Raw genomic sequence first — 22093 nt, 5'->3', positions numbered from 1 at the left:
GTGATGACAGTGACAACCCTAGCTTTTGTGTTCCTGCCAGTCTCCCTGGCATCATCCATTTTTGGGATGGTGAGTACATTTACCTCATCGATTGCATGTCCTCAGTCCTGACTTACTCGCCCAGAATGTTCAACAGATCAATAATACTGGTCATTCGATTTGTGCCTTTGCAACTACAGCATTTGTGCTGTGCATGGGTACTATGACCATCTGGGGCGTGGTTGCCAAACTAGTCTCACTGCGAGAACGCCTCGCGAAAGAGTGGTCTGGAAAAGTTGAGAGGCCAAATTCGAAGATGGACGATTTGGTACTGAACGGGTTCAGTGATCTTTGGTTTAAAGTAGTATATACAGCGAGCGTCATTTATGTGATGTACGTCGACTTGGTTCATCGTTTACGGCGAGCGGGAGTCCCTTCACCTACAGAGGGGCACGCATAGAAGCTTCTGGGTCAGTTTTCACGCTTATTTGTTCCAACCCTTAGTGGGTTTAGTCAAGAGTCATGGGGTCTTATTGTTACATGGTAGACCTCTCTCATTTTCGCATGTGAAACAGTGCGTTTTAGTTTCTACTCACAGTTGCAGCGTTCGAGACTGTTAAAATACACACTGTTCTCAATTATGATTGTTCTTTCAGAGTAGATACAGACTTGAGATCCAACAACATGCACCCCATCTTCTCAATCATACAGTCTCTTCCTCGACACTCTTTCCGGCTCCGCATCCATAGACGCAAAAGCCACATGCCCAACGTCTCCAGAACGATTCACATCCCCAATCCTAACACGCACGTGCTGTAGCGCTCTAGCAGCCTCCAGACCATCAAGATGCGACGGGACCTGGGTCGTGATATACGGGTTATCGCGTGCAGACGTCGACACAAAACCCAGCGTATCAGGCGCCCTAGTAAAGACACCGAGTACTAGTGACGCAACGGCGAACAGCAGCAACGAGATGACAATCGTGATGACTGCAAACCAGATGTTGCACGCATATTGCTCTCCGTCCTGGCGGATGCCCAGGAGTTCGGTCGTGTTCCAGGTGTAATTGAAGCCGGTGGCTTCGAGCTGCTCGACTCGCTGCGTTGTGAGGTTGCCCATCATGATCGTGCTGCCGAGCGCGGATTGCCAGTAGGTGTTGATGGCAACCTGTAGACGGGCGCTCATTTTCTCGGTGGGCAGCTCGGCGACGTTGACCCAGCGCTGTTCAACCCCGGATCGGTCGGTGGATCTGTCCCATCGGAACGTGCTTAGCTCAGGGTCCATCATCCAGTGCTCTACAAGCTCGCTTGACGAGCTGTCTTCCTGCTGGAGGCCTTGATCGGCTCCAGGCAAGTTGGCGCTGATTGTCATGAAAAGAATGGCTGTGGATTCAAAGCTGTTGAACATGGTTTCTGAGTTGCTTGGGAGCCGTCGCATTGCCTTCACTGCACATGAACGTCCCTGGCATGCAACCTAGGACTGCACTACGAGCGGAAAGGCTCGGCAGTTGGCTTCAAAGACACGTCCAGAGACCACCCTGACCAGTGTTCCGTTCTTGAGCCGTTGGTGGCCTTGGGAGGTGATCCATCTCGTCTGGTATTTGAACTGAGTGCTGTTGTTGGCATCGTTCTCGCTCGAGCTGTTTGAGACTAAACTGAGTGAGGGTGTGTGTTGCATAGTGTAATTGACATATTCAGTGAGCGGTTCTAGAGGCCCGCATTCAGTCGACCAATAATGAGAACTCATGGTGAAGGATGTGTTTCCAGTCTCAGGCAGTCCTGCAATCGGGATGCCAATGATGAAGATGTACTCAGGCGTCGATCCTTCTTTAATTTCGGTCCAGGCATCTGTAGGTGCAGAAGATGAATACGATTTAAGCTGGAAAAGATCCGGTATTTTGATGTTTCCAAACTGGTCCATTGGCAGGTTGAGATACTGTCGGGATGTGAGAAGGGCAGTCATGTACAGGGGTGCAAACAATGGCCATGCCGTCTCAGCTATGTCCTTGTTGTAGAGATGCGTTTGCCTAGCATAACCCTCAATTGGAAAGTACTTGACAGTGCTGTTCACCGGCACAAGCAGTGGCTCAGTGGCCAAAAGTCGCAGTGAGGACTGACCACCTACGGGAGATAGCAGCCAGGCTACGAGCAGGGAAAAGCCGAGAAGGTCAACGCGTCGAAACGCGAACTGGCGTTCAAACGTGGAGAATAGCGATTGACAGCCGACCAAGCGCTCTATAGTCTGTTCTGGGTCAATAGTCACACACAGCCACTCCACGATAGTGACTAACCCCGAGAGTTGCAGTCCGCTCTGCTTTAAAAAGTGCAACACGACGGAGCATCTTGCCTAGAATAGCCGCATAGATGATAGGGAAAATTGTTGGCGATAGTAGAGTAATCGCTTTGATGTCCTCCCCGTACTTCGAGATTTCCTGTTTGTTAAGCGAGAGACAAAGACCTGCGATGACTGGTCTGGTCAATATGCGTAGACCTTCCAAGTTTGAAAAGATGATCTTACCCAGGATCAATAACGGGGTCAAGGCAAGGAGAAAATCCATGGGCATTGAAAACCACCAGTGAAACGGCCTTCTAATCAACATTGCACGCTCGGTAGAAGTGCGAGCTTCGCGATCCATTGTCTTAGGTATCGAGCCATCCGCGGTGAGAGTCTGCGATTGTCGGTCGTCCTGCTCCGTCTGTGAGACACTCTCGTATGAGAAGTTGTTAGTGGAGACATAAGCCTGCTTAGGATTCGCAGGAGGTACAGTCGGGTTCATAATTATGTCGGACTCAGAGGGCCCGTTGTCTGCATGTGGTTCTGGCATGATGTAGATAAGATGTTCGAGGCTCAGCCTTGTGTGGTGGCGGAGGTGTGTTGGAGTAACCACCCGATTTTCATCGCCGTATGATTATCTACATGCATATGGAGGCAGGCCTTACAGGCAAGCCAAGGATGCGTTTTGGCCCCCACAATGTGGCAAGGTTTATACTGTAACAAAAGAGGGACAGTTATGATTGGAAATCGACAGGATTGAAAGCAAATGTGCCGTCTTCGTAGCGTGATCACACAACTAGGGCATCGCTGCATGTGTGTGGAGCTTCAAGTTCCGTATGTGGCCAGCAAGCCATTGCAGGGGGAGGGTGCAGGGGTGTCTCGGTAAGTAGCAGCTACAAGCGGGACAGAAAACCCATCCAGCAAGAGCATCGCCAGTGAGCAAAAGTTTTCCCACTTTTGTCGTATTTGAAGGTCTGTTGATGCCATACTGTGTAGTTCTCCTTCAGCAGTGAAGATGGAAGTCGAGTTTCGTGATTTGATGGGCACCTTGAGACGCTGGTGTCGAGAACCTGGGCCAGCCTCCACGGCATATTGGCACAGCCCATCTATAATGAGGCGCACGAGAGGCAACAACGAAGTAACATGAATCGCATCGAGATCAGGATGCAATTGCTTGACCAGTGAAACCCATGCATATGTTGGCGACTGCTAAACACCTACATTGCATCTGACTATCACAGCGGCCTTACGAAGTACTCACTGTCCAAAACTTCGCGGATATCACCCTGATCCTGGATTTGAGCAAGCTCATCAAGGTATTGCTCCGAGGGCGCAGCGTCAAGAGAAAGATCAACCAGGCCATCGGCTGGCGGAGAGAATTGTCGCAGCCGCACACCGCTCTCAGCGAAGATGCGAGCCGTCTGGTCGTCCACGAGGTAGCCTTGGTTGTAGACGACTTCGCTGATGCCAACTTGGGTGATCTTCACACTGCACGTTAAGCAAGGGCAGGTGTTGCAGTATAGGATGGCCGTCTCGCCGATACGATCTCGTCCAGCCTCAAGCAGCGCGTTCTCCTCGGCGTGCAGACATAGGCATGTTGAAAGACCTACGCCGCCTCTTGCTGCGTTGTTACATCGCGGGCCTGTTCATGTCAGTATTTTGCTTTTCTGGGGAACATCATGCTTACAGCCACCCTCATTGCAGTTCGTCATGCCTCTTGGCGTGCCATTGTACCCAGTGCTGATCACTCTCTTCTCTCTTACGACAACGCAGCCGACTCTTCGTTTCATGCAGTTGCTGCGTAGTGCCGCCAGGTCTGCAAGCTGCATAAAGTACTGGTCCCAGCTAGGTCTCAGCCGTGCCTCATCTGTGAGATTGAGCGAGCGAATAGCATTGCGAAGCGAGGCGATGGAAGTAGTCGAGTTTAGCAACTTGAGCTGCGCCCGTTGGAAGAGAGCACTGAGGCCGGTACGCTGGGCGAACAGATGGGCGTCATTGCGCAAGACAAAGTCTTCCAGTGTAGGCGGTGTGAGGTTGTTGGCGGCGCAGCGATTCTTGAAGCGCTGCCATCGCACGCTGACTGGGGCGTCGACGCTGATTAGGAGGAAGAAAGGGCGTCGAAGCAGGGCGTCGACCACCCTGTCGTCCCAGATGTCCGTTGTCACCCATCGCTCTCTCCACCGCAGAGTGACAAAGTCAAGCAACGCATCGACATCGGTGAAGGTGTGCTCGACGTAGGTAGAGGCGGAGGGCGATGGCACGTGGGCGTCAGACGCTGACTTCTCGACGGCGGGCGTGGCAGCGGTGCGGGCTAGACGAAGACGCTTGAAGCCATGCTCCTCAATGAGGTATGAAGCTATCGATGACTTCCCGGCGCAGATTCCTGGGTCGAGTCAGCCGGAGTCCGTTCGGTCCAACAGAGTGCCTGCCTCCACACAGTCCAATAAGCATAATGGCAAAGAAACACGTTATATCACTATGGTAATTCGTTAACACGCCTCAAGACGGTGAATTGAGCGTGCCTCTAGCGCGTTGCGGCTGCAGGCACGCGTTCAGCCGCTGCCCCACTCGTAGCTCAGCCGCGGGGTGTGCTCAGCTGCTCACAGCTCTAAGACAACCACCAGGCCGACGGTGCCTGACAGCCCCCACGTGCACTGCTTTGTAACCCGCATCAGTACCAGTGACTCCCATACTTACCGCCTGAGCTTCTTTGTAAATACATAGTCATATCACACTCCATAGCATCAACAAGAACCCTGCCCAAGCTACCGCCACCATGGCCGCCCTCAAGTTCGCGCCCTGGCAAAGCGATGTCGACGTGCAGTTCTATGCTGCACTTGCGCATATCAAGATCAACCATGACAAGCTCGACGACTCGGCGCGTAAGGTGCTCGGGCTATACGAGACTCGTCCCGCCGACCACTCCTCGCGCTCGATGCGTGTGCAGATACACCCAAATGCACTGACCTCAGACGAGTGCGTTCCCTCCGGCCCAGTATGCGCCAGTGCTGATTAAGGGACCTCTAGCACTCCTCCGAACTACTGCCGCGCTGAGGGTATTATCAAGAACTGCAACACGATCGAGGACTACAAGAACCTCGACCGCGCAGCCATCCTTGACCGATGCGCCCAAACAGTATGCTCGACAAGATTACCACATGTAGCATCTCACTGACGCCTGCAGATATGGGATGCTATCCACGACGGCTCGATCTACGAATGCCCCTCGCTCCTCTCCTCCTTCACAGCCATCATCTTTGCGAACCTCAAGAAATACAAGTTCACCTACCACTTCGGCTTTCCAGCGATCCAGTCCGACCCACCGTGGAAGCAGATCGGTGAGACAAGCAGGCTGAGCCCAGGCGAGACGACACATCTGGTCGACGCAGTGCAGACATTCAAGTACAGCAACGATGTACGACAAAGAGGCTTTTTCATCGCAAAGCGCGTCCGTGGTGGCGATGAGGTCGACGACACGCCAAAGACGCCAGTCACGCCAGTGGAAGAGATAGGCTACAAGTGGGTGGTTGGGAAGCTGGGGGCATACGAGAAAGGCTTCTTCGACGACGTGGACAGCCAGGACCGCTTCATCTGCTTCTCAGATCCGTCGACATACGATGAAAACCCCGGGTGGCCGCTGAGAAACCTGCTTATCCTCATGCGACACCGCTGGCGGCTGAACGACGCGCAGATAATATGCTACCGCGATACACACCTACGGAGAGACCAGTCAAACTCGCTCATTCTGCAGCTACGATCAGATCCCGTCGCCGAGGTGTCCTCGACAGCCACCGAAGGGCCGAGTGCTCGCCCCAACCCACCCAAGCTCCCCAAGGTCACAGGCTGGGAGCGCACGGAAGCTGGCAAGCTGACCTCACGAAATGTCGACCTATCTGAGTACATGGACGAGCGCAAGCTGGCAGACCAGGCCGTCGACCTCAACCTGAAGCTCATCAAATGGCGCATTGCGCCCAACATTGACCTGGACGTGATCAAGAACTGCAAGTGTCTGCTGCTCGGCGCTGGTACACTGGGTTCGTATGTCTCGCGCATACTAATGGGTTGGGGTGTTCGGAAGATCACATTCGTCGACAACGCCAACGTCAGCTTCTCAAACCCTGTCCGCCAACCGCTATTCAACTTCAACGACTGCCTGCAAGGTGGTGCGAAGAAAGCAGAGCGTGCGGCTGCAGCACTCACAGAGATCTACCCTGGAGTTGACGCGCAAGGCCATGTGATGGAAGTCCCTATGCTCGGGCACCCCATCACAGACACCGAGAAGACGAAACAGAACTTCGACAAACTCGAGAAGCTCATCGCCGAACACGACGCCATCTTCCTCCTCATGGACACGCGCGAAAGCAGATGGTTGCCGACCGTCATGGGCAAGTCCGCCGGCAAAATCGTGCTCAACGCTGCCCTCGGCTTCGACACCTTCGTCGTAATGCGGCACGGCCTACGACCAACAGAGAACAGCGACACCAACGGCGAAGTAGAACTAGGCTGCTACTTCTGCAATGACGTTGTCGCCCCCGCCGACGTAAGACCCCAAATATCACCCCTCCCCCACTACGCACCAGCTAACACCCCCAGTCCCTCAGCAACGCAACCCTCGACCAACAATGCACCGTGACCCGCCCAGGCATCGCCCCCCTGGCCTCCTCCCTCCTCGTCGAACTCCTCATCTCGACCCTCCAACACCCGCTCCTGGCGCGCGCCCCTCCTCCCCTACCCCCCAACACCCCCTCCCCTCCCCTCCCAGCCGCGAAACCCTCCCACCCCTCCCTACCCCCCACATTCACAAACCCCCTCGGCTCCACCCCGCACACCCTCCGCGGCTACCTCTCGTCCTTCAGCCACATCCCGCTCGTCGGGCAGCCGTACGACGCGTGTTCGGCGTGCAGCCGCGTGGTGCTGGCGGCGTACGAAGAGGATCCGTGGGCGTTTGTGCAGAGGGCGCTGGGCGAGAGGGGGTGGGTCGAGGAGATGAGTGGGTTGGCGGAGGTGCAGCGGCGGGCGGAGGAGGCGGAGGCGGGGATGGAGTGGGATAGTGAGGAGGAGGGGGGTTTGGACGGGGACGGTGAGCTTTTGTAGGGGGTTGGGGAGAGTGTGGGGGAGGTTTGAGGGCGGAGTGGAGGTTGGGCGTTAAGGGAGTTGGGTGTGATGCTGGGTTTCTTGGAAGCGGGTTAGACGGAGGGATGCTTCACTGATTGCTCGATTGACTGGTTGAACACATGAATTGATTAACATTCCACTACATCGCATGTCATGTCGTTCCGTCGCGTGCTCTGTCAGCGCTGTGGTGTCAATACCATATTGTGCAGCCTGCATAAACCAAGAGGTCCAGATCACGCAATCAAGCCGCAGGTGTGTCATGATGCTCATTACATTAGCTGCACGGCAGCCGTCTATGTGGCTATAATACACAGCCCCCCTTTTCCTTTCTACTCTAGCATTGACGCCTGGTTGGTATACAGCACCTCGACCACGCTGTTCAGCTTCTCGATCGTGCTCAGCGCAGCATCGTACCCCTTGTCGCGCTCAGACTCGTCGTACACGATCAAGCAGCCGGCGCCCTGGTCCAGCACGCCGATGATGACCTTGTCGAGGATCATCTGCGACAGCTTGCGCTCAACCTGGACAGTGTCGAGGCCGACAGTCTTGGCGACGTGGTCGATTTCGACGCGGCTGTAGGGCTCGATGACCTTGATCAGGTTCTGCTCGAGCATGTTGTCGTACAGGCGGCGCAGGTGGCTGGTGATGAAGCGGTCGCTGCCGAGCTCCTGGCGGTACTGGGTGAGGGCGCTTTCATACTCTTCCAGGCTGCGGTTTGTGTGGGCGCGCGCAACAGCTTTCATGGCGTCGAGGCGCTTGCCGGCGTATTTGACGGCGTGCTTGGAGGTCATGAGCGTAGTGACGTCGTCGCCGAGGTTGAGCATGATCTTGCAGAGCAGCATGTACTGCAGCGCTGATGTGGCCTTTTGCTCTTCGTCCTGCGAGTGATAGCCTTCCATGGCCTCGATGAAGTACGAGAAGGATGTGTTGAAATCGCCATCCTCGGCGTGCAGCATGCCGCTCTGCATGTCCAGACCAGCCTGCAGCAGCGGCGGGGTGTATACGGAAGCGGCCGAGGTTCGTGCGGATGTGAGGGCGGCGCGGCCCTTGGGGATGTTGCCGAGAGCGTGGTAGACTCGCGACTCGAGCAGCTGTACCTCAACCAGCACCAGCTTGTCGTCCAGGCGCTTCAGCTCCTTCAGCAGGCTGTTGATGAGCGACAGGGCCTCGTAGTACGACTGCTTGGCCATGTACAGCGAGACGAGGCGGGTCTCGAGGTTCTGGCGCAGGAAGCCTCTCCGCTCCGACACGGCCCACTCTATGCATGACTTTGTGACGGAGATCTGAGTGTCGGTGGTGTTGGGGATGGCGGTAAAAAGGTCGAGCAGCTGGCGGACTGCGTGCGGTTAGCTTGTGTGCAGGGTGACAGTCTGCGGCGCCGTACCCAGCTTCGATGTCTTTGCCTTGGCAAACGACGACAGCACCGAGCGCGCCTGCCTGACCAGCTCGGCCAGGGCATCTGCCTTCTTTTGGTCGCGGTACAGCTCGCCCAGCGATACCAGTGCCGTCTCGTAGTGCTTGATGGCGGCCTCGTTGCTGCCCGGGTCCTGCGAGAGCACGTCCTGGTAGATCTGCTCGGCCTTTGCGGGCTCGGTCTTCGCCAGCGTCTGCGCCTCCTCTATCCGCTTGCCCGTGTCTGCGACAGCCATGCTGGGTGTGTGTGGGTGAGTGTGCGAGGGGGGTGTAGGTGGGCTGCGGCGCGTACGGTGGGTGATGTGGCGGGTTGACAGTGGACAGCTCGACGGAAGCTCGCGTAGGTATCGACATCACTGAGGTGCTGCGTCGGACACTCAGCGCCAAGCCCGGCTGCCGCCACACCGCGCCACACCCCGCCGCCACATGCCACAGCCAATCACGGGCCACTTCACTGCACGGCCAGCCCCATAGCAACGCGCTGTCGAGCCTCACGCCGACTCCACGCCGCCTGCGCAGACAGCGTCAGAGCACGAACGCATCACAGACGGCTGGGCGCCGTGAACCACTGGCACACGCCACGCGTTTCGACGGAGCGCAGGCGCCGGCGACGCTGCTGCTACGGTGACGAGTCGGTGTGTGCTGTGCTGGCAGGCGCGCCGTGGAGCGCCGCGCTGAGCGAATGACGTGCGGCGTTGGCCCGTGTTTGTAAACACAACCGTGCGTAGGTCCAGCGCTACATAGCGACGCTGCGACCGGCCGCGACGCCCAACACATCAACTCTCCCACACTCACGACCTCACGACCCCATATTATACCCCCGCGCTGGACCGCCGAACCACTTCTCGTTCGCCGCACTTGCCCTGCACCTGCACCACTCGAAGCTGGAACGGCCCTGCCCGCCAGCAATCCGCCATACATTCCAATACTACCGATCGCATCTAGTCGCGTCCCGACCTAATGTCCACAATGGAGCGCGAACACTCCCAGGATCGCGAGCTTGTGCGCCACCATGGCTCGTCGTTCTCGTCGACGGACCGGTCGATTCCCATGTAAGTCGCGCCTAAACACTAACACGCACGCGACTGACTTCGCCCAGGTGGGACAGCGCCGACCCTGATCGCGCACCGCCACCACTGCCGCTGAACCCCGGCTCGCCTACACTCACCACTCGTCCCAACACATCAGCCGCGATAATGCGCGCCGCTAAGGCACTGGAAGAGAAGGCCCGGGAGAGTCTGCCCACCAGCTCATATACCACCAACCCAATGCCGTCGCGGTCGCCCGAGCGCTCGCTGGTCAAGGGTAACCAGCATAAGCGCATGCAGTCGTTACAACCCAGCAGCGTCCGCGATCTGCGCAGCTACCTGGACACACACAAATCGTCTGACCGCTCGCCTGGGCGCCCCAACGAACGCCCCCAGACACGAGATGGCTCCCGTTCGCGCGAGCGTGAGAGAGACTACTTTGGCAAGGAGCTGGACCCCAAGTTTGGACAACTTGGCAGCCAGTCGCCGTCATCCACCTACGACTTCACACACACACCCACTATCCGGCCCAGCCATAGGACTATTCTGGGAGAGAACACACCACCACCTTCTGCCACCATGAAGGCGCTGCAGACCATGACCATTCCTCCACACATTCTTGACCCACCGCTCCAGAATATCACCAACTCGTCCATCCTTTCCCCTGCGCCCCCGCAGCCTCTCGACTCTATTTCTACACAGCTGCTCAGCATCACAAATATCGTGTCGAGCCTGCAGAAAGACATGTCCCAGCTGAGTCGCAGGAGCAAAGACAACGCCACAGACCTCATCAGCCTGAAGGAAGCGACCAACAGCCGAGATGAGGACATCCGCCAGTCGCTGAAGGACCTGCTGAGCACTATGGGTGAGAAGCAGAAGGCCGCAGCGGCAGCGGCAGCAGCTGTAGAGGAGGTCCGATCTACGCCGCTGAATCTTCATGACCCTCACATGACACCCACAAAGCAGTTCACATTCCCTCGCATGTCGTCCCCGAACGGGTGGGCAGACGAGAGAATGGGAAGCCCCAACCCGTACTCGGTCGAGGGCGCTGCCAGTGTTGCGATGCTGGAAAAGATTATCCGTGAGATGGTCACCAAAGACGGCCAGGAACGCTTGATTGCAACCTTGCAGGTCATCGTCGACAAGGCCAACGGCGATACTGCGCAAAAGGTCTCCGAGCTTGTCGAGTTCGTCAAGTCAGGATCGGCCACCAACAACCTCGCGCCGCCTGGCTCCGCTTCCTTCCAGCCATCTCCTGGATCCGGTGCGCTCACACGCACGCTCTCAGAAGGGCTCACCCAGGCCCATGCCAGTCCGAAAGCAGCCGACTTTGTCAGCGATGAAATGTTAAACTATCTTCGCAAGATCAAGGACAGTGCCGCTGATAACGGCTGCGTGACGATGGGCACCAAGACCCTTGTTCAAGAATTGCGAGGTGAGGTTTTGGGCATGGGCCGGGAGCTAGCTCGCAAGATTGAAGAGGCAGAACAGTCCAAACCACATGCCGACCCCGAGCACACCACACAGGAAATCAGCGCCATCATCCAAGAGGGCCTTGATGATGTCAAGGAGTACATGGACAAGGTGATGCGCGAACGCAGGCGACAGTCCATGTCTTCAGTGGTCACTCGTGGCACCGTCGATAACAACGAAGTCTACGATGTCGTCAAGCACGCGCTTGCGGAGCGTGGCCTCGACCAATACAGTGCACCGGGCGCACCTCTCGACAAGGAAGCTATTGTGACTGCAATTCGCGAAGCCTACGACAGCGTCGAGATAAAACCTAATGTCGAGATTCAGCAGTTCGGTCTAGAGCGAGACGAGATTCTACAGTGCCTTCGGGAAGGCCTGCAGGATTATAACGGCTCCGGTGCGGTTTCGCGAGAAGAGATTGGAGACATTGTCCAGGAGTCGCTACAGCAGCTGCGTCTGCCTCCTCCCGTCAACGAAGCAACTGAGATGCGAGAAGAGATTCTCATGGCTGTCCGTGACTCCCTTGAAGAACTCAAACCATCTCTTGTTCCCCAGCAGCAGTCTCATGCTGACGGTCTTACTCGCGATGTCATCTTGGATGCCATCAGAGAAGCCCTCTCCACACACGAATTCGGACCACAAGAGGTTGAGATCCCTCAAGAAGCCCTATTCGACGCTGTCAAGGCTGGTCTGGAGGCGTCGCAGCCTGATGTCGATGCCAACAACGAGGTTGTTGTGCAACGAATCCAGTCTCTCGTTGATAGCATGCATTCCGAGTTCAAGGCGTATTCTGCAGCCAATGGACGCGACACTGAGCAAGTCTTGGATGCCATGCACGATGGTCTAGAGAAGCTCGCGGCTGACCTACAGGGTCACTTCGACAAAGCCTCCAATGCAGCTCAGCACGAAGCTATTGTTGATGGCTTCCGCGAAGAGCTCGACAAGCTCCGCGAGGACGTGCAAGGCTATGTTGCCGAGGGGCCTCGCGGAGATCAAGAGTGGAGTCGTGGCGACATGGTTACCTTCATCAAAACCGAACTGGAAAACCTTCATGAGGGCTTAATCGGAAAGCTTTCGAGTTCTTCTGGCGAAAAGGATGAGATTCTCGCTGCTTTGAAGTCAGGCTTTGACGAGATGAACTCACAAGTCGCTTTACGCAACGAAGATGCTGATTCGAACGAAGACATCAACGAGGCCTTGAAGCATGAATTCGATCAACTCAAAGAGGTCATTCTTGGTGACACTACAGGTCACAAGAACGACATTCTGGAGAAGCTGGAAGCCGGATTTGACGGACTGCAAGTCGGTCTACGCGAAGCAACTGCTACTTCGACGCCAAGTGATGATCTCGTGGCCACGATGAAGGCGGAATTCGAAGATCTGCGTGAGAGCATCGCCAGTTCGCTCGTGAAGTCTGGTGGCACCGACAAGGACGATGTCATTGACGCTGTTCGTGAACTCCTTGAAGACCTGCATGCAGCTCAAGACACAGCATCCAAGGAGAATATGACCGTCCTCCAAGCTGACCTTGGAGCATTGAAAGAGTCACTTGGTGGCGCTCTTGTCCCTGCTGGCGATAAGGACAAAGCTGAGGTCTTGGATGCTATCAAGGCCAGTCTCGAGGAGATCAAGACGTCTACTGCATCAACAAGTGTCAACGAGGAGCTTCTTGAAGCGTTCCGTGGAGAACTCGAGCAGATCCGCCAGTCCGACGGCCTTACTCGACAACATGGTCGTGCCGATACCGAGGAAGTGCTAGATGCCGTTCGCCTTGGGCTTGATGATCTGCGGTCGCACCTTGAGAAGAAACTCGATGGCCCTCGAGATAGCTCCTCATCTAGCGAGATCGTTGACGCTTTGAACGATGGCCTTGAGGGTTTACGAACGGACGTCACCAAACTCGTAGGCAAGCCTGTTGACATGACAGTATCCTACGAGATCTTGGACACTCTCAAAGATGGCATTGCTGCTTTGCGTGAGGATGTTGCGCTTCTCAAGGGTAAGGTTCCAGCCTCAGCGCCAGCACCAGAGGTTGAAATCGAAGTCGAAGTCGATGCCGATGCCATCCCTACCGGAAGCGAGATGGTGCTCGCCGAAGCCCCCAAGGATGGACCGATTGGAGATAGAGGAATCGCTGACGAACCGGCTCCTGCGGCGAAGACTGAGGAGGTTAAAGAGACAACGAGCCGCGACATTGTCGCCGATTCTACTCAGCGTGGTGACGTTGACAAGATGGAATTCATCCTTTCGCAGATACACGCCAAGGTTGAGGCTATGGATGCAACTAGGCAGACCGCCACTCCGAGCGCTGAAGCGGCTGTACCTTCTGGTGCAGCTGTCAAGGAAGATCTGGCCTCCATCGAAGGTATGCTGAAGGAAGTACAGGCCGCGGTTTTGGTCCTGCAAGAACGCGCCACCCCACCACCGGTCCTGGAAGGCTTCGCCAAGAAGGAAGACACAGACGCCATCGAGACGCTTGTCGCCAACACCAAAGCCAAGATCGAGGAGCTTGTATTCCCTGACCCCACAACTACCGCCACGAAGGAGCACCTGGAGGACGTCGAGTTGGTCGTGCGAACCACTTCCGACGCTCTGGACGCTCTCGCCAAGAAATTCGAGGAGGAAGGAGCGACCAAGGTTGATGTCACTGTTGTGCAGGTCATTGCCGACGATATTAAGACGGCTCTTGATGAGATGAAGGCGGCGAATCCTGTCGATGAAGCTAACCCGAAAGCCACCAAGGCCGACGTCGATGCAGTCACTCTACTGGTTGACGATCTCAAGGTCAAGCTTGACGACATGAAAATTCCTGACCCTGAGGAGATTCCTTCCAAGGCAGAGATGGAGCAGCTGACTGGTCTCATTCAAGAGTTCCGCGACAGTCACGAGAAGATGAAGGATACTTACGAAGAAGACATCCTGAAGACCGCGAAAAACTTCGATGACCGCCGTGAAGAAGCTGAAACCCTTATTGAGAACATCGCTGAGGTTAAGACTGCTCTGGACACCATGAAGGAGGAGGTCTTGACCAACTTCGCCGAGGGTGGCTCCATCGAAGGCTTGCAGACATCTCTCACCACACTCCAGGAGACCATCGGCGCTAACAATGTTACTGCTGATGTCAAAGAGCTGATGGAGACGTTGATTCGCGAGTTTGAGCGTGCTCATGGCTCTATCGAGGGCCTACAGAACGGCCATGCCGAAAAATCGGCACTTCACCTCGAGAAGCATGATGAAGTCAAGAGCGCCATCGTTGCTGACTTCACCGAGAAGCTGGAGGACAAATTCAACACTTTGATGTCCAAGTACGATGACGCCCAGCTCCTGGCAGATGAGCAAGCTCGAGTCATGAAGGAGAAGTCCGAAGAACAGGAAAAGATCCTCGAGACCACCAAGACCATGGCTGACGAGTTGCGTTTGACCATTGACACGCTTGGTGCCACCATCGCTGGTATGAACGAGCGCTTTGAAGAGCAGCAGACAAAGATGGGTGCCGATACAGCCACGACGTTCGAGAAGCTGGATGGTTCTTTGGAGAAGATTGATGGTGTTGTGGCCAAGTTCGAAGAACAGAAGCTCGAAGACAAGTCAGAGCACTCTCACACCCGCGACGAGGTCAAGAACATCGAGAAGATCTTCCTCGGTCTCCAGGACGAGATCACTGAGCACAATCCTAAATTCATGATGGCACTTCGTGAGATCGAGGCCCTCGTTAAGGCCCACTACGATCACGCGCAAAAGTCCAAGGAGGAAGCCGAAGAGCACACTCGAGCAATCAATGAAGAAGCCAAGGCACGATCCGTGGAGATCCAGAACCACTTTGCGAACCTGCCGAAGCTTCTACCTGCTCCTCCACCAGAGCCCGAGAAGTATGACGACACTCATTTGCAGAATAAGCTTGACAAACTCCTCGGCCATGCCGACGATGCAACTAAGGCGACCGATCAGATGGAGCGTCTCGACGAGATTCGTGTCCAGGTTAGGGCAACAGCTGTCGAGATCAGCGACTTTGTCGCAAAACAAACTCAACTCACCCTTGAAGGTAACGAGTCGAAGGAGCGCGAGGCAGAGGAGCTTGCTCTCCTTGTCGAGCGTCGCTCTGCCCAAAAGGAACAGCTCGAGGCTGACCTCGACAACCTCAAAATGGAGAAGGCCACATACAAGGAGCAACTTCATGCTGAACTGGATGATCTGAAGGCCGAAAAGGAATATGTGCTGCAGGAGTTGAAGGAGGAGAAGGCACGTGTTTTGGTTGAGCTCAAGGAAGAGAAGGATCGTGCAATGCAGGAGCTCAAGGAGGAGAGAGATTCTATGCTTGCCATCGTCGCTTCTCTTCAGGCAGAGCGGGAGAATCTTGGTAGCCAGAAGGTCCGTCTTACTGGTGAGGTATCTTCTCTCCGCACAGCACTCGACATCCGTCGCGAAGAGCTGCACCTGATGGATGCAAAGGCCGACGCGCTTGAACGTCGCATCTTGAACGGCATCATGGACCACTCTCGAGCCCTGTTGATCGCCAAGGGCTCCAAGAGCCCTAGCAAGTCAAAGAAGCGCACGAGTGTCGACGGCGGTGCCGAGCGCTCGCTGCCATCAAACGCTGCCGCGAATGCGATCAACATGGCTCTCAAGCCTCGTCCCGCAATCCGCCGCAGTGCACCCAACAGTTCAGCAGACCGGCGCATTTTCTCTTTGAGTCAAATCAGCGGCAATGCCCCTCCAGCAGCGAAAGCCCAGCTAGCGCCTCCCGCCGCGGCTGTCAGCAGTGCCGGTCTCAAGCGCGCCCACTCTGTTAAGACCAGCCCTCGCAAGTCGTCTTGGAACAGCCGCCCCAGTGCTGTGGTGGCCAACAAGGAGAACGCACCCCTCATCGAGGAGACCGAGCCAGACACAGAGAATCAGGCACCTGCATCAAAAGCTCCTTCAACTATCGCTGAAGATGAGCAAAGCGAGGCGGGTACTGAGCGTCGCTACAGCGTCGCTAGCGAGTCCAACTACACTGAAAGTCACGCAGATGGTGAGACCATAGGCGATGATGGTCGCTCAAACTACGGCAGCGAGTATACCTACGGTTCTGGCTCGTATATGACCGGAAGTGATGTTGAACGTCGCACATCGTATGGCTCGACCGTTGCTCGCTCTACCGTCCCTGCTGAGAGCGCGGTCGACGGCGCCTCGGAGTCTGAGTCTGAAGAGGAAAGCGATGACGAGCGGGCAACTACGGTTGCTGGGTCAGAGGTCTCAGGCATCACAGGATCCGAGGTTTCTGACATCACGGTCTCCCAAGTCTCGGAATTGCCTATGCCCACCGAATCGGCTATCGATCGTGCCGTAGCTGCGGTGGCCGCGGAGATGAAGGAGAACCCCAAAAACTTTACCCCAACCGACTCCGGCCTCGGTACCGAGCCAACTACAGCTATGCTTGAGCACGGTACCCTGGTCGACGCGGACTATTTTCGACGCGCTGCCGAGGAGGACAGCATGCTCGGAAGCACTGTTGGCTGAGCAAGCTCGCCGACGACCTAGACCACTGTTTACGCGAGACTGGTGTCTGCTCTCGCCACCGAAGTTGCTCTCTACAAGATCTTGACTCGCTCGCTAGAGCTTGAGGACATGATCTCGCTGCATGGTTTGAGATTTTGAATCAAGTTTTGGGGGGCTTGAGTTGGTATTGTTGATTGAGAATACTGAGGTGTATGGGTGGGCATCACTGTGACACGTAAGCGATGGGAATGGGTCAGGCGCTGATTGTGATGGTTTGGACTGGGTGGAATGGAATGGATTGGAACGAAACTGGATTTCTGACTTTCGCTTGTTCTTGTACGTATGTAGTCTCACGGCGTTCCTTTTCTGGGTCTTTGGGTAATGGGATGCGATGCGATAAGGAAATACTTTTGGTGTAGACAGGCGAGGGGTGTTAGCTTGCCAGGCAGGCGTAATATACCCACCATTGTTCAATCTCGATCCTTATCTTGGTGATCATAATGTAGGGTCACCATCTCATTCAACAAGCGTGATATGCAGTTATGTTAAAACGTGAAATTTCCATTGATTTTGTCCGTTCATCAAAGGACAACTGAAATGCTATCGCAGGCACGCCGGCCTCAACTTTTAAAACACCTCGAGACGCCATATATGCTACCCTTCTTCCGCACTCTCTCTTCATTCATGTTCTTATCCCCCATCTCTATTTGTGTGTCCCTATCAGCGTTCTACAAGACAGCATTACTACTAGCGCCCGCCTACGCGGACGCCGCGACAGCGCCGTTGGTCTGCGCATTCGCCTTAGCGACGCGCTTGCTCATGAAGTCGAAGAAGGCAAACTGCGAGGCGCTGGAGCCGAACTCGTACACGAAGCGCGAGGCGAGGTACGAGCCGAAGATGGCGCGGAGGTAGTTGTCCGGAACCTGTCTCAATGTTAGCAAGATACTCGTTGTGTTGGAGAACAGTTTACATACCCGCTCGATGATCTTCTCAAGTCCGATCTGCTGCAGCAGCAGCGGCGGCAGGGCCTCGGACAGCACAGACTTGCGGAACGCGACGTTGTGCCACAGGTCCGTGTTCTGCAGCTCCTCGTCGAGCTTGGTGATGGCGTTGGACAGCGTATCGGACAGGATGCTGCGCGGGGTGCCGGTGGCCTGGTGCTCGCGCCAGATGGCCTCGAACTCAAGGCGTGCGTTGTTCTGGATGATTTTCTGCACGCCCGCGACGTAAGCGTTGTAGAAGTCTGGCGCCACGCCCGCGGCGTCGACGCACATGTGCTTCACGAAGGACTCGTCGTCGAAGGAAAGCGAGGCCAGGACTTCGAGAGAGGACGAGGTTACACCGCCCTTGTTGGCGGAAGCGTCCTTGTACAGGATGCAGCCTGCTTTCTCGAGGCGCAGCTTGGCGTCCTGAGTGATGAAGAGGTTGGCACCTTCGACAAGGTAGGGGATGACGCATTTGCCGTCGACAATGAGCTTGTTGGCCGACGACAGGTCGATGGACTCTGGGCGACCACCGCAGGGCACGAAGGTATCGTACTGGATGTCAGTGCGCAGATGGAAGGTGTTGCGGAAGGTTGTGCCGTTGTACACCAGATCGCCGGACGGGAGGCGGACGTTTACGTCGTCGACGAGAACGCGGTAACCCTCCTTGGATAGCTTGGATGCGTCGAAGTTGTTGATCATCTGGCGGTTCTTTGCCAGACGGAGCAGCTCGGCATGGTCGAGACCGTTGGGATCAACAAGCACACCCGAGCCGTCGACGATGGAGACATATTTCTCGTTCGAGAGAAGAATCTCGTTGGAACCGAGATCGCCGTCGGGGCCACCAGTCTGCAGCTTGCGGACCTTGCTCGGGTCGAGGTTGAGCTTGCGGTAAACACCCAGGACGAACTCGCGGACAGACAGTGTGGTCATTCCGTAGCGGTCGTGGGGAATGCCACCAAGCTTGGGGCTCTTGCCAGTGAAGAATGACTTCCACCATGGCGCACCACGAACCCTGGCGTGCTCGGTTGCCCAGTTGACAAGATCGGCAGTGTTCTCATCAGGACCCATGAATAGAATCTCCTCCTTGCCGTGCAGATCGACAATGGGGTCCTTGATTCCGGGACTGCTAGGAGGCAGCAAGAGATCGAGAATACTGTCAATGTACTTCTCGAACGCGCCGGCAGCCTTGTCCTGGTGCTTGAAGTCGAGCAGTACGACACCCTTGGATCCTCCTTCAGGAATATCCTTGTTCTTGCGCTGCTGGGTGTTCGCGAGGTTGTAGTTCTCATCGAACAGTGATCGTGCGTTGATTGAGTAAGCCTCTTGGCTCCTCGACTTGACGATACGGATACCTCCACGAGCAATGTCACGGAAACGGAGATGGAAACCACGGAACTCAGATCCAATGACAAGGAACATGCCGAACAGAGGCTGAGGGTACTCCGAGGGAGGGAGGAAGCTGGGGTTCAAGCGGAAGCTGACCGCGACCTTTGTTGGGGTGTAGAAGTTGGTCTTCAGCACGGAGTTGTTGAAGATGCGGAACGAGTTCATGACCATCTCGTGGTGGTCATTGACGACAGCCTTGTTGATAGTATCGGTCAGCTCCTCGTTGGTCTGCACCCTGTCAATCTGGAGACGCAGATAACTCAGTGTCGGCAAGAAGTCGTCCTCCTGGCCGCGTGTCTGGACGTAGTGGGTGTTGGCAAACGACAGGTACAGAGAGTGCACCAGATCAGGGTATGAGTTGATGATCTCGAGGATGTAGTCCGCGGTGAATGTCTCAGCACGCAACCTGCGCTTCAGCTTGGAGAGCAGTTCGGCATGCGCACTGTTCTCGGGGTCCAAGATGGCCGATAGTGCGGTGTACTCGTTTCCAAGACGGTTGAGGAAGTGCGTGATGAAGACCCAGACGCAGTGTGCGTAGATAGTCTCTTGAAGACTGAGCCTGCCTGTGGCGAACAGAGTCTGAAACTTGTTCTGGGGAATGCAGTAAAGCAGAGAGATCTCCTTGATGATCTGGTGAATCGAGGCTTCGATCGGGGGGTGCTTGGCACCAGCAACTCCAGAAATAGCGTTCAGGTACAAGGACATGACTGTATAGCCGTTGGAGAACTGCTCGACATACTTTCGCGAAGTAGTCAGACCGTAGTAGTGGTACAAATCACTCAGCGCGCTGAACATGCCAAGAGCAGAGCCCTGCTTGTAAGCAATGACGAGACGCTTGTCTCGTGTGCCTTCGATATCGAACCACTCAATAACAGGTCCAGTTCGCTCGACAGCAACCTCGAGCGCCTGCTGGTAAATGGCCTTGGTGTTGGCCGTAGCCTTCTGCAAGAAGCGCTTGTCTCCGACCTTCTCGATATCGGTCTCAGTCTCGCTAGGAGACGGGTTCTCGAACTCGCACTGGTAGATGAAGTAGCATCGCAATTGCTGGTCATCACTGCCAGGAAGCGAGCTTGTCGATCGGAAGCTCTCGACACGGTAGCCTGCGTTGCCCTTCGAGTTGTTGAGGTACTTCGTGTCGATACGCTGCTCGTATCGCGGTCCGTCCAAAACCGAGACACCGGGCCTGCTGGTATCAATGTACACAGCGTGATCATCAGCCTCCTTGTCGAGTCTTATCTCAAGACGCTTGTCGTCGCGGGCATACGCGGCCACCTTGGCAGCGTAGAGCGAGTGGATGTGGTTGACTACAGCCTCGACAGACTCAGTGCTGAAGTACATGTCGTCGATGCCGAGCTCGTTGTAGAACCATTTGACCTCAGACTCCACTAGCTCCGGGGGCAGAAACCCCTTCTCTTCAACGGAGTCCATGACTGCCTCCATCTGGTTCTCTTTCCCCTCGAATACGGGGGCGACATAGCCAGAGCCGCTGGGGGTGGAGGACCCCGAGGGAACCGACAAATGCGTGGACTTTGGTCGCCCTCCGGCCACATTCAGCAGCTTGCTAGCAACCGCTTGGGCGCCGTTCACTGGTGTGGATGCCATGTTGTGTGTATGTGTGTATTGGTGTTGAGTCTGACGGGTACTCGAATGCGAGGAGAGCTCGAATTTGTAGCTTCGATCAGAAGGCCGAGCTATGCAAACACGCGGCGAATAGCTTGCTTGAAACCGCTTGGCTAGAGGTGGGTGACTTGGCGGGGTTGCCAAAGAGTTTGGGCGAGTGTGATGTGCCTCGTGTGGCGTCTGAAGGGCTCAGCGGGGTTTCGCGGGAGGGCCGTAGCTGGAAACTGCTCGCGAGGAGGAACGGAACGTAGAAACGTGCCTGAAATCCGGTCAGCTTGCTGTCTGCTTGCTGTCAATGCAATTGCAGGCCCACGATGGCTGCCCGCGCTCTTTTAAACTCTGTTAAGAGCTGAGCTCGCGAGCACCAGGGGCCACTATTTTTGGCATGACGCAGGAACTAGGTAGCCTTACCTACCTGAAGAGCCGCAGATCCACTCTCACCGAAGTAAACCGAGCAAGAGACCGACGGGAGCGTTGATGCACCCGCGAAGGCAGATAGCGAATACAGCTGCAATTGGCTGATGTTTACCGCTCTTTGCTAAGACAAGTGCTGACCGCGTGTAGCAACTCAGGGCACTCGGGAAGCGTGCCGTTGTATGATGGCTCAGTGCGACACTACTACCTGGTACCACACTGCAGATGGAATTCCAGGGGTCTTGAGAAGATAAGAATGGCAGGGATTGGTTACGATGAAGGAGGTAATGAAGGTAGCCGAAGCCGTGCCTCTCCGCTCATGGCGACTGGCGCCTCTTATACACGGCGCCGTCAGCAAGTCTCGTCAGAGCTGCTGCGCTCGTGGTTCCTGAAAGTCAGCTCGGCTTGCTCGGTCACCAGCGGCTCTTCCCCACAGTCCGCTTACGACTTAGCGTGATCCGCGGCTGCAACTGATCGCAGGGGCTTCACGTAATAGCCAGCGCCGCCTCAAATGACCTGAAAATTTAAAGCCTCACTCGCAGCTTCCACTGCCTTCCAGGCGTGTGTGATTGCGCGATATGGCGCAGCCGGGCGTGTAATTGTGAAATCTCTGCGCCTCTTGCGCGTGCGCGGTGGAGACGCCAACACCCTACCGTTCGCGGCACCCATGCACAGCGTGTGAGTACCATACAACCTGCATGAGCCAGCGGCTCCGTAGTTCACGATGCTTGGCTCCCCAGCCAAATGTGGAGTTTCGAAGGGGTAATGCAAACATGCGATTACCCCTTCGAAACCCGTACGTGTCCCAGTAGCACTGGTCGTGCGCCTGCACGTGGACGCAATCCTGGGAGTCTCATCAGTCATCGCGAAGTCACGATGCCTGCGCCGGGACCAACTCCCGTAGGACGCAGAGCGATCGGAGGCATT

The 22093-nt window shown here is 55.8% G+C and overlaps 6 protein-coding genes across 6 annotated transcripts; 2 read left to right on the top strand and 4 right to left on the bottom strand.

Annotated features, from left to right (window-relative positions):
• Positions 1 to 150: 150 nt before the first annotated feature.
• On the bottom strand, positions 151 to 2803 carry C7974DRAFT_371549 (uncharacterized protein; the record flags this gene model as incomplete). Its single annotated transcript, XM_046140024.1, has 6 exons — positions 151 to 328; positions 424 to 478; positions 576 to 628; positions 689 to 1440; positions 1522 to 2220; positions 2270 to 2803. 6 exons carry the CDS (start codon positions 2801 to 2803, stop codon positions 151 to 153), a joined length of 2271 nt encoding a protein of 756 aa, XP_046003176.1.
• A 561-nt stretch (positions 2804 to 3364) lies between these two features.
• Positions 3365 to 4771, bottom strand: C7974DRAFT_20766 (cytidine deaminase-like protein). Its single transcript, XM_046136897.1, has 3 exons — positions 4683 to 4771; positions 3941 to 4636; positions 3365 to 3895 (listed from the first exon to the last, which is right to left on the bottom strand). The coding sequence occupies exons 1-3, from the start codon at positions 4702 to 4704 to the stop codon at positions 3489 to 3491; spliced, it is 1125 nt and encodes a 374-aa protein (XP_046003175.1). The 5' UTR covers positions 4705 to 4771; the 3' UTR covers positions 3365 to 3488.
• A 92-nt stretch (positions 4772 to 4863) lies between these two features.
• On the top strand, positions 4864 to 7380 carry C7974DRAFT_325985 (autophagy-related protein 7). The gene is made up of 4 exons (XM_046138977.1): positions 4864 to 5229; positions 5281 to 5389; positions 5438 to 6793; positions 6847 to 7380. Exons 1-4 carry the CDS (start codon positions 5030 to 5032, stop codon positions 7345 to 7347), a joined length of 2166 nt encoding a protein of 721 aa, XP_046003174.1. The 5' UTR covers positions 4864 to 5029; the 3' UTR covers positions 7348 to 7380.
• Positions 7381 to 7472: 92 nt separating this feature from the next.
• On the bottom strand, positions 7473 to 9184 carry C7974DRAFT_325984 (PCI domain-containing protein). Its single transcript, XM_046138976.1, has 2 exons — positions 8753 to 9184; positions 7473 to 8704 (listed from the first exon to the last, which is right to left on the bottom strand). The coding sequence occupies exons 1-2, from the start codon at positions 9015 to 9017 to the stop codon at positions 7698 to 7700; spliced, it is 1272 nt and encodes a 423-aa protein (XP_046003173.1). The 5' UTR covers positions 9018 to 9184; the 3' UTR covers positions 7473 to 7697.
• Positions 9185 to 9561: 377 nt separating this feature from the next.
• On the top strand, positions 9562 to 17267 carry C7974DRAFT_349293 (uncharacterized protein). The gene is made up of 2 exons (XM_046139430.1): positions 9562 to 9833; positions 9881 to 17267. Exons 1-2 carry the CDS (start codon positions 9742 to 9744, stop codon positions 16779 to 16781), a joined length of 6993 nt encoding a protein of 2330 aa, XP_046003172.1. The 5' UTR covers positions 9562 to 9741; the 3' UTR covers positions 16782 to 17267.
• A 38-nt stretch (positions 17268 to 17305) lies between these two features.
• C7974DRAFT_383523 (NAD-specific glutamate dehydrogenase-like protein) lies at positions 17306 to 21117 on the bottom strand. The gene is made up of 2 exons (XM_046140777.1): positions 17735 to 21117; positions 17306 to 17683 (listed from the first exon to the last, which is right to left on the bottom strand). The coding sequence occupies exons 1-2, from the start codon at positions 20732 to 20734 to the stop codon at positions 17519 to 17521; spliced, it is 3165 nt and encodes a 1054-aa protein (XP_046003171.1). The 5' UTR covers positions 20735 to 21117; the 3' UTR covers positions 17306 to 17518.
• Between the last annotated feature and the right edge of the window lie 976 nt (positions 21118 to 22093).

The sequence above is a fragment of the Boeremia exigua genome (genome assembly GCF_020726555.1).
Source record: "Boeremia exigua strain MPI-SDFR-AT-0100 chromosome Unknown C7974scaffold_1, whole genome shotgun sequence".
NCBI classification, from domain to species: domain Eukaryota; kingdom Fungi; phylum Ascomycota; class Dothideomycetes; order Pleosporales; family Didymellaceae; genus Boeremia; species Boeremia exigua.
Note: the sequence above shows the minus strand (reverse complement) of the source record. Positions and strands in the feature narration are given on the sequence as shown.

Excerpts from the sequence above, each read along its gene's own strand:
- C7974DRAFT_20766 (XM_046136897.1), bottom strand. The coding sequence starts at position 4,704 with ATGCTTATTGGACTGTGTGGAG. Across the intron at positions 4,637-4,682 it reads GCTTATTGGACTGTGTGGAG|GAATCTGCGCCGGGAAGTCA; the intron begins GCAGGCACTCTG and ends GACTCGACCCAG. Across the intron at positions 3,896-3,940 it reads GAACTGCAATGAGGGTGGCT|GCCCGCGATGTAACAACGCA; the intron begins GTAAGCATGATG and ends TGACATGAACAG.
- C7974DRAFT_325985 (XM_046138977.1), top strand. The coding sequence starts at position 5,030 with ATGGCCGCCCTCAAGTTCGCGCCCTGGCAAAGCGATGTCGACGTGCAG. Across the intron at positions 5,230-5,280 it reads AATGCACTGACCTCAGACGA|CACTCCTCCGAACTACTGCC; the intron begins GTGCGTTCCCTC and ends AGGGACCTCTAG. Across the intron at positions 5,390-5,437 it reads TTGACCGATGCGCCCAAACA|ATATGGGATGCTATCCACGA; the intron begins GTATGCTCGACA and ends TGACGCCTGCAG.
- C7974DRAFT_325984 (XM_046138976.1), bottom strand. The coding sequence starts at position 9,017 with ATGGCTGTCGCAGACACGGGCAAGCGGATAGAGGAGGCGCAGACGCTG. Across the intron at positions 8,705-8,752 it reads GGCAAAGACATCGAAGCTGG|TCCGCCAGCTGCTCGACCTT; the intron begins GTACGGCGCCGC and ends AACCGCACGCAG.
- C7974DRAFT_349293 (XM_046139430.1), top strand. The coding sequence starts at position 9,742 with ATGTCCACAATGGAGCGCGAACACTCCCAGGATCGCGAGCTTGTGCGC. Across the intron at positions 9,834-9,880 it reads ACGGACCGGTCGATTCCCAT|GTGGGACAGCGCCGACCCTG; the intron begins GTAAGTCGCGCC and ends GACTTCGCCCAG.
- C7974DRAFT_383523 (XM_046140777.1), bottom strand. The coding sequence starts at position 20,734 with ATGGCATCCACACCAGTGAACGGCGCCCAAGCGGTTGCTAGCAAGCTG. Across the intron at positions 17,684-17,734 it reads TTGAGAAGATCATCGAGCGG|GTTCCGGACAACTACCTCCG; the intron begins GTATGTAAACTG and ends ACATTGAGACAG.